General features: G+C 39.1%; 1 protein-coding gene across 4 annotated transcripts in view; it reads left to right on the top strand.

Annotated features, from left to right (window-relative positions):
* The window catches only part of BRAF (B-Raf proto-oncogene, serine/threonine kinase), a 200,715-nt gene that overhangs the window by 135,250 nt on the left and 51,328 nt on the right, over positions 1-14,137 (top strand). For all 4 annotated transcript variants that reach the window (XR_009865529.1, XM_062186971.1, XM_062186840.1 and 1 more), the window contains 3 exons: positions 5,737-5,773; positions 9,379-9,515; positions 11,034-11,151. Coding sequence is in view for 3 of the 4 variants with exons in the window: in XM_062186971.1 (XP_062042955.1) it covers positions 5,737-5,773; positions 9,379-9,515; positions 11,034-11,151 (292 nt within the window). In the remaining variant the exon portion in view is untranslated. The remainder of the gene's footprint in view (positions 1-5,736; positions 5,774-9,378; positions 9,516-11,033; positions 11,152-14,137) is intronic.

Here is a 14,137-nt window from a genome sequence, read left to right as displayed (position 1 = left end):
GGAAGTTCATAAATTCCTCAACTTTTTTTAAAGATTTTATTTTTTATTTTATTTGAAAGAGTTACAGAGAGAGGAAGAAAAACAGAAAGAGAGATCTTCCATCTAGTGGTTCACTTCCCAAATGGCCACAACAGCTGGGGCTGGGCCAGGCCCAAGCCAGGAACCAGGAGCTTCATCCAGCTCTCCTACGTGGATGTAGGGGCCCAAGGACTTGGGCTATCTTCTGTTGCTTTCCCAGGCGCATTAGCAGGGAGCTGAATCAGAAATGGAGCAATCAGGTCTTGAACCGGCTCCCCTTTGGGATGCCAACATCCCAGGAGACTTAACTTGCTGTGCCACAATGCTAGCCCCCTTTAAAATTTTTGTAATAATGATTATGATTGGCAAAAGATGAACATGAATATAAGAATTTCAGTTGGTACTATCATAACTTTAGCATTATGGCCAAAAAATTTTGCTTCTATGTTTAAGAATTAGCATATGGTTGGAATAAATTTCATCAACTGTAAAAGAAAAATTGTTTTTTTTAATTTTAATTTTGCTGGAGCTGGTGCCGTGGCTCAGCGGGTTAACACCCTGGCCTGAAGCGCCGGCATCCCATATGGGCACTGGTTCAAGACCAAGCTGCTCCACTTCCAATCCAGCTCTCTGCTGTACCTGGGAAAGCAGTAGAAGATGGCCCAAGTCCTTGGGTCCCTGCACCCACGTGGGAGACCCGGAAGAATCTCCTGGCTCCTGGCTTCTGATCGGTGCAGCTCCAGCCATTGCGGCTCATTGAGGAGTGAACCATCGGATAGAAGACCTCTCTCTCTCTCTATCTCTCTCTCTCTCTCTCTCTGCTTCTCTTTCTCTCTGTGTAACTGTTCCAAATAAATAAATAAAATTTTTTTAAAAACAGCAGTTTAAAAAAATTTTTTTTAATTTTGCTTTCCAAGATAAATTCCCAAATCAGACTTTCTTTGTGCTTTTTTCTGTGGAACTTTCTCAATTTTTATTGGGTTCATTTTAAGTGGATTTTTCCTTGTACTAATTTTCCTCAACTAATAAGGGCTTTCCCTGTAGACCTGAATAGAAAGGAAGAAAGTAGGAGAGGCAAATAATGGGAAAAAGGAGACTGTGAAGTAAGAAATCAAAATATTTTTAGATAAACCTATTCTCAGTACATCCAAAATTGTAGCAGTCATCTTTACTTTGATTTAGACCATTTCCTTTTTTATCTGTTACTACTATTCTCTTGGGCTTGAACATTTGAAATATCTTTATATCTTGGTTTTTTATTATTCTCCTGCAAAACCAGTCATAAAATATCACCTTTTCCTTTTAATGCGCATCTCAAAATGGTCTTAATTGTTGCTACCAATATTTGGGCCCAGATTTCCTCACTTGAACTACTAACTACATTAATCTCCTAAATAGATTTCCTGCCATTGATTTCTCTGTGTTTTTGTTTTTTAAGATTTATTTATTTATCTGCAAGAGAGAGAGAGATTCATTTGCTGGTTTACTCCCCACATGGCCACAATGGCTGGGGCTGGGCCAAGTGGAAGCCAGGACCCAGAACCCTGTCCGGTCTCACACATGGGTGGCAAGGGCCCAAAACTTGGGCCATTGTCCACTTTTTTCCCCAGGTTCATTAGCAGGGAGCTAAATCAGAAGCAAAGCAGCCAGGATTCAAGCTGGCACTGTTGGTTTGTGATACTGGTGTTGTAAACTGTGACTTAGCCCACTGTACCACGCCACCAGTCCTTCCATTTTCATTCTCGATGTTCTTGTTAGAGTAATTTCTTTGTAACATTTCTGTCACTATCTGTTCTCTTGTTCCAGAACTCTCAGTGATTTACCATTGGTTACTAAGATAAACTATATACTCTTTAGCATTTTCATTCATGCTCACCTATTCCACTAAAAAGATTTACTATTGACTCTGCTATTGGCTAGACAGTGTGTTCGGCAGTTGGGAATTAAGGATGAATTAGTATCCAGTCTTTGCACTCAAGGAAATCACAGCATAGTCAAAGAATCAGACAGAAATAAATGACCATAAGATGGACAATTTAGAGAAGGGAGTAATAAATTCTGTGTGGTCACCTTTAGGAATATTTAGCAGAGAGGGGACGACGATTAAGCCAAACTAAAAGATGAATGAGTAGGAATTTATTAAGTGCGCTAGGCAGGGAGATTAAAGGAAGGGTGTTAATGAGATAGTATGTGCAAAGGCATGGAAGTGCCTTTGCATCGGATATGGTAAGTACCAACTGTTGTAGAAGTTTGGGGTTCAAGAGGACACTGAGAAATAGTGGAAGATGGAGCTAGGTAGGTAAAGTCTGTATTGAAAGGCTTTGTGTCTAACGTAGTTGTGGGAAATCTTAGAAATTTTTTTGAGCATGACAGGTCAGTTCTGTAAATTGGAAAAATCTTGGTGTAGTGTGGAGGACACAGGTCAATTGGGAAACACACACAGAGGCCATACTGTCACGTGCTTTTGTTTGGAGGTTTTGTTCTGTTTCATTTTTGTGAAAGGCAAAGTGACAGAGAATCGAGTTCTTTCATCTGCTGGTTCCCTCCCCCAAATGGCCTGGAACTCCATTCTGGTCTCCTACATAGGTCATAGGGGCCCAAGTATCAGGCCATCGTCACTGCTTTCCCAGGCACATTAACAGAGAGCTGGACTAGAAGCCAAGTAGCCAGGGCTCAACCCCGTATTTCAATATGGGACGCTGGTGTTGTAAGCTGTAGCTTAACCCACGATACCACACCAACTGCCTATCTGGGTATTCTAAGCAAGAGTAGATAAAGGTTTAAGCTCAAGTTGTGGCATGGGTTGGGTGGGTGGGAGCAGAGGAGACTGTAAATTAGTAATAAGGTACTTAGAAATGTTGCTGAAAATAGCTGCTGTTCATGAGTGCTTACTATGTGCATGAAAATTTCCTTGTTCAATCCGTATAAAAACTCATGGGTTAAACGCTGTCATTATCTTTATTTTACTGTTAAAAATATTAGATTTACAGAGGTTAAGAAATACACCCAAGATCACAGAGCTGATAAATGGTTGAAATGGTTTTAAAACCTGGCCTTCGTTTCATATATTTAACCAGGTACTACATAGCAGTAGAGGAGAAAGGTGAAAGAGAAGTAGAGGGTCATGCCCAGGCTTCTGGCTTTAAGACCCGGTTTTTGACGAATAGACGGTACCGGTCACTAAGACAGGAAATAACCAAAGGAAGAAGCACGGAGTTTGCGGAAACGAGGAGTAGTAGCTTCTGTGTTGACTTGCTGACTCTAAGATGTCTGTGGGACTTTGTGGTTTAGAAGTCTAATAGCTGTTGCATGTAAGGACCTTGAGTGGTGTTCCAGGTTGAGAAGTAATTAGCATATTGGTCAGCTAAAGCCATGGGGTGAGATAAACATATACATATGTATGTACAACACATAAATGCAGATACTCTCAGATACAGAGCAACCCTGGAAAACAGTATTTGAGGTGCAAGCAGAGACTGTTGTTCCCTGTGTCTTTTGAGAGCTCTTATTCCTTAGTCTGGCTTCAGATAACTAAGAGAAACGTAGTGTTAACGAACCAAGGGAGAAAAGGGATTTCCAGAATGCTGAAGTAGACTCAAATGAGGTATGTATCAAAATGACTGTTGGTTTGGCATTTAAGTTGCCATTTTGACTTCACTGAAAGCTGTTTTAGTTGTTTAGGAGAGGAGAGAAAGGTGTATGAGAACATAGAATTTGTCAGTTTGGAAAAGCCTGGCTGTAACGGAAGGGCAGAAGAGCCATAGCTTGATGCAAGGTTAAGGGACAGTTGTCTCTAATGTGACTCTAGCGCTGTTTGTCACTGGAGAAGAAGTCAGTGGAGAGGTTGAAGACAGCAGAAAGGATTGATAAAGTTTCTTTAACTGGGAAATGATGTTCTTGAGAGGCCGTGAGGAGTCACTGATGGGCATTACTAACTCTTGCAGGCCTTCACAGGCGTCATGATGTTAGGCAGATGACTTAACCCTGAGGCGCTGGTGTCTGCTTCCTGTGTGGTTTGAAATGCTTGTTATCCCTGGTGCACAGTAAGATTTCAGATACTGCAGCTAGTAATACTATGCAGATATTTGTAGATACAAGAAAGTTCTTTGATGGCATCTGTTTTTTCATGCTGAAGGGAAAGGATGTAAGAAAGAGAAGGAACAAGAGAGTGGAAAATGTCGGATATGGTGAATTTTAGAATGGTGGAAGAAAGATCCTGTTTAACCTAGAATGTGTAGAAAAGATTGTCATGGACCTTTAAGAACATATTTGAAATTGAAAATGTGAGTTTATATTGATACCATCATTAGGTTATAAGGGTGAAAAGGCTAAATTTGTCAATCCATAGGTGTAGGGCGTTTCAGCATTGGTACACCAAAACCCCTACTACCTAGCACCTTGTTTGTAGTTGTATATGTTGATTATTCTGCAGAAAATGATGGAGGCTTTATATAATATATTGAACGTCATAGAAATATATCAGTAAAGGCTTTACCATGTTTGAGCTTATAAACAAAAAGCTGCTTATTTACAAGAGACATTAGGGGCCATTCAATCCCTCATTTAAATTAAACTGAATAAATTAATCCAAGTTCTACCCATCAGGATCCAAATAGAATTACTAGTAGAGATTCGCCCACTACGAACATTGCTACAAAAAGCTTTATTTTATTTATTTATTTATTTTTTTGACAGGCAGAGTGGACAGTGAGAGAGAGACAGAAAGGTCTTCTTTTGCCGTTGGTTCACCCTCCAATGGCCGCCACAGCCGGCATGCTGCGGCTGGCGCACCGTGCTCATCGGAAGGCAGGAACCAGGTGCTTCTCCTGGTCTCCCATTGGGTGCAGGGCCCAAGCACTTGGGCCATCCTCCACTGTACTCCCAGGCCACAGCAGAGAGCTGGCCTGGAAGAGGGGCAACTGGGACAGAATCCAGCGCCCCTATCAGGACTAGAACCCGGTGTGCTGGCGCTGCAGGCAGAGGATTAGCCTAGTGAGCTGCGGCACTGGCCAAAAAGCTTTATTTAAAAAAAAAAAAAAAGATAAGTTTTAGCAGAACCTCTATTTAGACTATAATGATTTTTACCTACTAATGCGTCCTTCTTAAACATACATGTTTTTATAATTGTAATCAGTATACTTTTTATTTTGTATTTTTATTGTTATAAACATGTATCATGATTCACATTTCATAATTATTTTGGTAAATGGCTGCATAATACTTCATTCAATCAATACACTACAATTTACTTAACTATAACCTATCAAAATGCCTATAATAGGGAAATAATTATTTAGTATAATGGATAATGCTGCCCTGAACATTTTGTGCATATTATTTTTTCTTCTGAATTATGTCCTTAGGAAAAATTCCCTGAAATGGAATTACAGGATCAAAGGGTATGAACACTTTATGGCTCTTAATATGTGCCAGTAGAATTTTTAAAGGACTGATGAAGCCATTGGTTTTGAATGGCCTGAAATGATTTCAACATTTGATTGGGACTAATAATCCTTTCAGTAAAAGATTGGATTGGCAGGTGCTTCAAAATCTAGATTTTATCATGTTCATTAGTTAACTCCATATTCTTTCTGTTTTACTAAGTAATTGTAAGACAGCTATTATTTTTAATTAACCTGTTAGTTTATAATAGAAATTTGTTATTATTACTTTCCTACTGTATGCTTTGAATAAATATACATTACTGTTTGTTTATAGGACTTGATTAGAGACCAAGGGTTTCGTGGTGATGGAGGTAAGTAGTGGTTTTCATTTAAAAAAAACCTCAAGGAAAAAATGCAATTGCTTTGCTGCTTATCTCCCTTATACTTGCTTCTTTCATTAAACACAGACACAGAGAAAAATGTGTAGAGAAAAAAATTTTTTTGGTTTTCTATAATATTTAACATTTTCTCTAATAAATTTTTTATTAGAACAAGAGTGTAAAAGATGAGAGAACACAACAGGGAATCTTAAGTTTACTATGTATGTAAAAACCATACTAAGGAGAGATCCTTAGAAGTCTCACCCACTTTATTAATTTCTAACCATCTGCAAAGCTGGAGTTCCTAAATTTCCTTTTGCTGCCTCCAGTGATAATTAAGGATTGAGCTTTGAATCAAATAAAAGTTGACTTTGCCAGATCATTTTTGTGGGGATCCCTTGGCTTGCCTGCCACAGCTTCTCTATTTGTCAGACTTTATCAACCACTTCCCTTCAGCTTCTTATAAGTATTTGAAGTATACATTCTGTATAATGGATCCATTGTGGAAAATTCCAGCTGCCCTCTTATCAGTCAGTAAATAAAATGAGCAAAAGAGAAATTAAATTGGGATTTCTTACAGAATTTTCATGTAGTATTCATTCTAGCACATAATACATGTAAACATTGCTTAAGAAAAAACTGTTTTGTAATAATTTTTCCTATATACTGCTTTCCAAGGGGTTGTATTTGAGACTATCGTAACATGTTCTTCCAGGAGTTCCATACTTGCCCTCTCAGCTGTCTTCTGCCCATAAGGAAGACCTGGATTAACTGCTTAGAGGTGGTCTTTTCACTGTGACCTCTGTATCTTCAAAATATCTAAATCCAGACTCAGACATACGTACTGAGTGATCATTGTATAAGCCCTCTGTTACATATCTGTACACTTGTGTAGCTACCAAAAAAATGATAAGCCTGCATTATATACTCTGGACTCAGTATTGACTGTAGCACATGGTTAATTGGGGTTGTTGGTTTGTTTTGTTTTGTTTTTCCTGTTTGTTATTCCGTGAACCCTGCCAATTAATGTTGCTGCAAGTTTGACTTTCATATGTCTTACAGCTGTGGCTTTTGATAATTTTGCCCAATACATCCAGCATTTAAATGTTGCCATCATGTTAGCATCACAGTTAACTTGGTCATAAACACAGCCTGCTTAATACCTAAAATCAAATGGCATTTCTTGCCCTTTGTATGAGTCATTTTTTTAAATGATTGGGATTTTATGAAAATAAGCAGACCTTTTTTTAACGTCCAGAATTATTTTGTGAAGCAGGCTTTAATTCATCTTACTTACTCCCCATGACTTCTGTGTGTCTGTCTTCCTGTGTGTGCCTGCCCCTCTCTTTCTCTTCTAACAGCCCCCTTGAACCAGCTGATGCGCTGTCTTCGGAAATACCAATCCCGGACTCCCAGTCCCCTCCTACCTTCTGTCCCCAGGGAAATAGTGTTTGATTTTGAGCCTGGCCCAGTGTTCAGAGGTAGTTGGGCTCTTCTTTCTTGTTTTCACCCAAAGCAAACTAAATATAAACTACAGATGCTGTTTGTGCTCACCCTCACAGCGTGTGTTTGTAAGCGTGAGTGTTCAGTGCTAAATTTTGGCTTGGCTTGGCTGGAATGCTCTGAATGTGCTTCTCACCCATACTCACCTGCCACAAGCTTTCTGTATGCTGTCTGTCGGAAATTTCGAAAAGCAAACAAATTCTGAGCTGAGATATCTATCATATTCTTCGTTACCTTTTTACTTTGTGGTCTTGACAAAGTCTTAAGCTCAGTGGGTGGGACTAAATAAGGTGGGGGAGGGGTGATCTATAATATTTACTATCGATTTTTGTGGTTTTTTTAGAGAATGAAAATATAAATGGAAACCTCTGTTACAATATTTTGTTAGGTATTTTGCTTTATTTTTTCTCTAAGATTTTGTAAGGCTAGCAGTGTTCTTTGTTTTCTTTTGTTTTTCCCCTAATATAGGATATGTGTATCTTGTGTTAAAGGCAGGAAATTGTTTAAGAAAAAGGTCTATAATATATTTTGGCTATTTCAGCATACTTCAGAAAATTTGAGGATTTATACTTTTAATTATGCCCTAACAGGAACAAAAAGTTAATAGTATACTTTGACCATTCCATTTCATTTTGCCATACCTTAATTAGTGGTTAAAGTGATTTTTAAAATTAAGTCAAAATTGGGACTGCTATCTTTATAAGATATAAATATTTTAAAAGAATTATGTGTACTGGCTGTTGCCACTAGTTAAGTGGTTGTTACTTAATCTGCATGTAGTAATAGTTCTGTAGATTTTTGTTCTCTCAGCCCAGCTGTTAGAAAATCCATAGAATGGGATGGAAGTTATACAGTACTAAGTACTATAATTAGGTGAAAAATTAATCAGAACTGAGTAGATCAAAACTGCAAAGCCTCATGGAGCAGTTAAGGCTTTATACTAATGAAAATTACCAGTGGAGAATAAAAAATGAATTGTGTTAATAAACATCCCAAATACCATTTTCTTTTAGAAAATTGCATGAGAGATTATGGAAATGCCACATGGTTATATGGTATAATATAATAATAAAATTTCTACCCAAATTTGGTATTTAAATATTGTCACAGTATCTTTAGTTTTTGAAGGACAGTGGCTCTTTTCTCCCCTGAGAGTAGAAATGATTTTTAAAAAACAGTTTTTTATGTGTTTCTTCTGTGTTTGGCACTATTACCTGGACATCTCAGTCCTACTTAGCTATATGCAAGCCTTGCCTAGGACTCATTGCCCTGACCCGTGTGCTACTGTGTGTGGACTTAAGATGTTTGCTGCTGTTTCAGCATTTGGAAAAGCACCCACCAGAAAGGTATGCAGCTCGGCCCAGCTGCATCCACTTTGGAGCGGCATACCCCTTAGGCTCTCCAGAGTACGGAGTGGTAGCGTTTGTAGAAGTACCTTGGCTGAGAGGCTGCAGTGTTCATTTCATTGTTAAAAAGACAGACTTTCCAGAAAGTCTTAGGAAAATGCTTACATTAACTTTGTCACCAGATAACAAAAAAAATCTTCATTTAGTGGCACAAGCCTCCAGAAATCAGTAACACTGTTATCTCTTGAATAATAGAGCTTGTAGTTGAAGGTTTTACTTAAATAGAATGACTAATACGAAAGAGCCAGATACTTTCAGCATCAAGGCCATTGTTAGAAAATGTTTCATTTGGGGATTTCCATCTTTTTTTTAATATTGGTTGTTAGTGAAATAATGTAAAATAAAGTTTATTATATAGACTTCAAGGTTTTTATTTTTTAATCAAAAAAGCAAACTTGGAAGTATTTTTTAGGATATGTGTCTTATTTTAGAAAGATGTTTCTCTTCTAGACTTTGTATAAGTAAACAACGTATCCATCAGTTGAGATCTTAAACTAGTCAGAAAACTAAAAGAAATTAGAGTACTAATCACCAAACTAGGCCTCTTTTGGGCTTATCCTTTCCTAAAGGTCTTTAATTGGAACATGCACTGCATTTGAAAAATAAGTATCTCTTCCTACCCCTGCCCCCTGAAAAATAATTACCATTCTTCCTCCTTCTTACCCACTTTCCTCTTGGCTAACTTAGGATCAACCACGGGTTTGTCTGCCACTCCCCCTGCCTCATTACCTGGCTCACTCACTAGTGTGAAAGCCGTACAGAAATCTCCAGGACCTCAGCGGGAGAGGAAGTCATCTTCCTCCTCAGAAGACAGGAATCGAATGGTAAGAGGACAGGATATCTTGTTTCTCCTCTAATTCTTTCATGTTACAAGTCATAGCCAAATTTAAGATCACCTGTTAGATGCATAAGTCTGTATGTGACACAGAATTCCCATAATCAAATAAACGTAAGAGCTGAGTGTTTTGTTTAAAGCAGATTCCTACAGCAATGATTTTCACTCTCATCTTTAGTCTAATTAAGTAAAAGGCAGTTTTAGAAGAGTTAACAGTAGTGTTCTGTTTTTAAAGTAAGGAGACAGGGAATCAGCTAGTATTTGGGAAGTGTAGTAGTTCTGAAGACAAGTCCAGATGTAGATGGCTACCAGAAGGCATTCTTCCCTGTTTGGGCAGTCAGCTTTCTGTTACAGTGAATCTAATCAAAAACAGTCGTTGTAGCCGTGGTGTGTGTTACCAGGTGGACCTTTGCCCTACCAAACTAACTGCACAGGCTGATTTGTGTACAAGACTGGATCAGATAAGGTATAGGAGGAAATTTGTCCATTCTTGGGAAAGAGTGATTAGATAAATTCTCAGTAATATTGGATATGAGTAAGATTAAACAATATGTTAAATTTTGAGGGATTTGGAGTTGAAGCTAGTCATAAATATATAGTACTTTTCTTGCCCCTAGTGGTTCTCCAAGTGATACAAAGCCATTTTAATAAGATATATTTTAGTTCTTATCTAGTAAATTTGTTTTATAGAACATTGTTTCCATCCTAATATTGAAGACTTAAATTTGAGCTTTATATTTTTTTAGAAAGCTTTTACTTAATGAATATAAATTTCATAAGTACAGCTTTTGGAATATAGCAGTTTCTCCCCCATACCCACTCTCCCACCCCCAAACCTTCCCACCTCCTGCTCCTTCCCATTCTTCATTAAAATTCATTTTCAATTAACTTTATATACAGAAGACCAACTCTATACTAAGCAAAGATTTCAACAGTTTGCACCCACACAAACACACAAAGTATAAAGTACTGTTTGAAGACTAGTGTTACTGTTAATTCCCATAGTACAACTCATTAAGGACGGAGGTCCTACATGGGGAGTAAGTGCACAGTGACTCCTGTTGTTGATTTAACAGTTACACTCTTATTTATGGCATCAGTAATCACCTGAGGCTCTTGTCATGAGCTTCCAAGGCCATGAAGCCTCTTGAGTTCACAAACTCCGATCTTATTTAGACAAGGCCATAATCAAAGTGGAAGTTCTCTCCTCTCTTCAGAGAAAGGTACCTCCTTCTCTGATGGCCTCTTCTTTCCACTGGGATCTCACAGGGATCTTTCATATAGGTCATTTTTTGCCACAATGTCTTGGCTTTCCATGCCTGAAATTGAGCTTTGTACTTAAGAGTCATACTTGTAACTAATATTCAAAGTGTGTTTTTTTTAAAATAGATCTTATTCTTTTCCTAAACTATGTCCCTTTTAGGCATAGAGTAATGTACTTAGCATAAAACTTAAGGTGTTCCTTTTTGATTAGGTTTTGCTTGACCTTTGCACTGTTTTTTTCAAGAAAACTCTTGGTAGACGGGATTCAAGTGATGATTGGGAGATTCCTGATGGGCAGATCACCGTGGGACAGAGAATTGGATCTGGGTCATTTGGAACTGTCTACAAGGGAAAATGGCACGGTATGTATGTCTTTTTTTTTAATGTTTATTTACCCAAGAGGTAGAATTACAGAAAGAAGGAGAGACAGAGAGAGAGGTCTTCCATCCTCTGGTTCACTCCCCAATTGACCACAAAGGCTGGAGTTTTTCCAAGAGCCAGGAGCTTCCTCCAGGTCTTCCACGTGGGTGCAGGGGCCCAAGCACTTGAGCTATCTTGCGCTGCTTTTCCAACCTCGTTAGTGGGGAGCTGGTTTGGAAGTAAAGCAGCCAGGACTCGAACTGGCACCCATATGGGATACTGACATCACAGGCAGAAGCTGTACCCACTAAGCCACAGTGCTGGCCCCCAACTTTTTTCTTTTAGAAGTCTTTTTGCTGATCATTTTATTTGTATTATAAATCACAAGTAAACATATTAAAAGTGTACTTACCAGAGGAAGAAATATAAATGACCAGTACATAGAAAAAATGTTATCAAAGAATAGGAAAATCAAAAAGTAGAAGTCATTATTTACCTCTCCAAAGGACAAAGATTTTTTTTTTAATCGATCATTCTTAGAATTGTGATTATAATACTGCTGATGGAAAAGAAATTGCTGCAAACCTTCTGGAAGGCAATTTGGCAATATGAGTATTGAGGAAGTAGTCAGAGAGGAACAGATATATGTGAAGTACATTCATCAGAGCTTTAATGTTAATGAAAATAAATTTAAGTGCACATCAGTGGATTATAAGATAAGTGAATTGATCTCTCCATATGTGATTATAAATTGATACAGTAGAGCAACATTTACTGATACGGAAAGGTGTCTGTGATATATTAAATTTTACAAAGTAGCATGTATAATGCCTCACTTTGTGAAACTACATATAAAATATACAACTATTTAAAATTACTTTCTTGGTGAGTGGCACAGTGATTAAGACATTACTTGGGGGCCGGTGCTGTGCCTCACTAGGCTAATCATCCACCTGCGGCGCTGGCATCCCATATGGGCGCCAGGTTCTAGTCCTGGCTGCTCCTCTTCCAGGCCAGCTCTCTGCTGTGGCCCAGGAGTGCAGTGGAGGATGGCCCAAGTGCTTGGGCTCCTGCACCTGCATGGGAGACCAGGAGGAAGCACCTAGCTCCTGGCTTTGGATCGGTGCAGCGCACCGGCTGTAGCAGCCATTTGGGGAGTGAACCAACGCAAGGAAGACCTTTCTGTCTGTCTCTCTCTCTCTCACTATCTAAATCTCTACCTGTCAAATTAAAAAAAAAAAAAAAAAAAAAAAAAAAGACATTACTTGGGATGCCCACATCCCATATTGGAGTGTCTGGGTTCAGATCCTGACTCCCACCCATATGCAAGGACACAAGTTGAGTTCCTAGCTCCTGGCTTCGAAGCTATTGCTAGCATTTAGGGGGTAAATCAGCAGATGTAAGATCATTCTGTATCTCTCTGCCTTTCCGATAAATAAATAGGAATAAATAACTGGGGCCGGCGCCATGGCTCACCAGGTTAATCCTCCGCCTGCGGTGCCGGCATCCCATATGGGCGCCGGGTTCTAGTCCCAGCTGCTCCTCTTCCAGTCCAGCTCTCTGCTGTGGCCCGGGAGGGCAGGGGAGGATGGCCCAGGTGCTTGAGCCCTGCACCCCATGGGAGACCAGGAGGAAGCACCTGGCTCCTGACTTTGGATTGGCGTAGCTCCGGTCGTTGCAGCCATTTGGGGAGTGAACCAATGGAAGGAAGACCTTTCTCTCTGTCTCTCCCTCTCACTGTCTAACTCTGCCTGTCAAAAAAAAAAAAAAAACTTAAAAATGATTGCCAGTATCTTTTCATATGTAATCATAAGTACTCATACAGCATTACAAAAAAGCCTGATAATACAAGGCTTCTTCAAAAGCTTTGTGAATAAATGGAATTAAAAAAAATATATAACTTCATTTTGATGCAAAAAATATTTGAAAGGCATGCATAGGTTCCTCATAATACCTATTTCTGTGAACTTTTTGAAGACCCCCTTGTACATAAATATACATCAATATAACGTCATTTCTGAGCAACTCTTTATTTATTTATTTATTTGAAAGGCAGAATTACAGAGAGGCAGAGAAAAAGAGAGAGAGGTTTTCCATCTGCTGGTTCACTCCCCAGATGGCCTCAATAGCCAGAGCTGCGCCAACCTGAAGCCAGGAGCCAAAAGCTTCTTCCCGGTTTCCCACGCGGGTACAGGGGCCCAAGCACTTGGGCCATCTTCTACTGCTTTCCCAGGCCATAGCAGAGAGCTGCATCGGAAGTAGAGCAGCTGGGACTCGAATCAGTCCTCATATGGGATACCAGCACTCCCGGCGGCAGCTTTATCTGCTATGCCACAGCGCCGGCCCCCTGAGTAACTCTTTATGAGAATTTTTTTCTTTATGCTTTCAAAATGTTTTTCACATTTGAATGTGGTATGCAATATTATATGCTACAGCTGATACAATGAGCACTATTTTGATATTTAAGAAAAATTGAGTTTATTTGACTATTTAAAAAGTTATATTTAAAAACATTAAAAGTGCACATACATGAAGAGGAAGCTGAATCACACAAAGTAAACACATCTGATGAATAAATAGAGCATTACTAGCACTCTGGAAGTCCCCCTCATGTATTCTTAAGGCAGTCACCTCTCTCCAAGAACAACCACGATCCTGACTTTAACAGAAACCATATAGTGTGTACACTTCTGTGTCTGCCCCTTTGATTCAACATTGTTGGTAAAATTCATCCTCATTAGAGTGTGTAGCTGGAATTCATTTATTCTCTGTATTCATTTTGTAACTATAAAGTGATACCTTCTTCCACCGATTGTGTAACAGGCATTTGCATAGCTTCCGGTTTAGGGCTGTTACAAATGGTTCTACTGTGAATATTTTTTTTCTTAAAGATTGATTTATTCGAGAGACAGAGTCACAGAGAAAGAAACAGAGAAAGAGGTCTTTCATCCGCTGGTTCGCTCCACAATTGGCTGCAACAGCTGGAGC

The sequence above is a fragment of the Lepus europaeus genome, chromosome 1, assembly GCF_033115175.1.
Source record: "Lepus europaeus isolate LE1 chromosome 1, mLepTim1.pri, whole genome shotgun sequence".
In the NCBI taxonomy this organism is placed as follows: Eukaryota; Metazoa; Chordata; class Mammalia; order Lagomorpha; family Leporidae; genus Lepus; species Lepus europaeus.
This window is presented reverse-complemented; position numbering and strand designations above follow the sequence as displayed.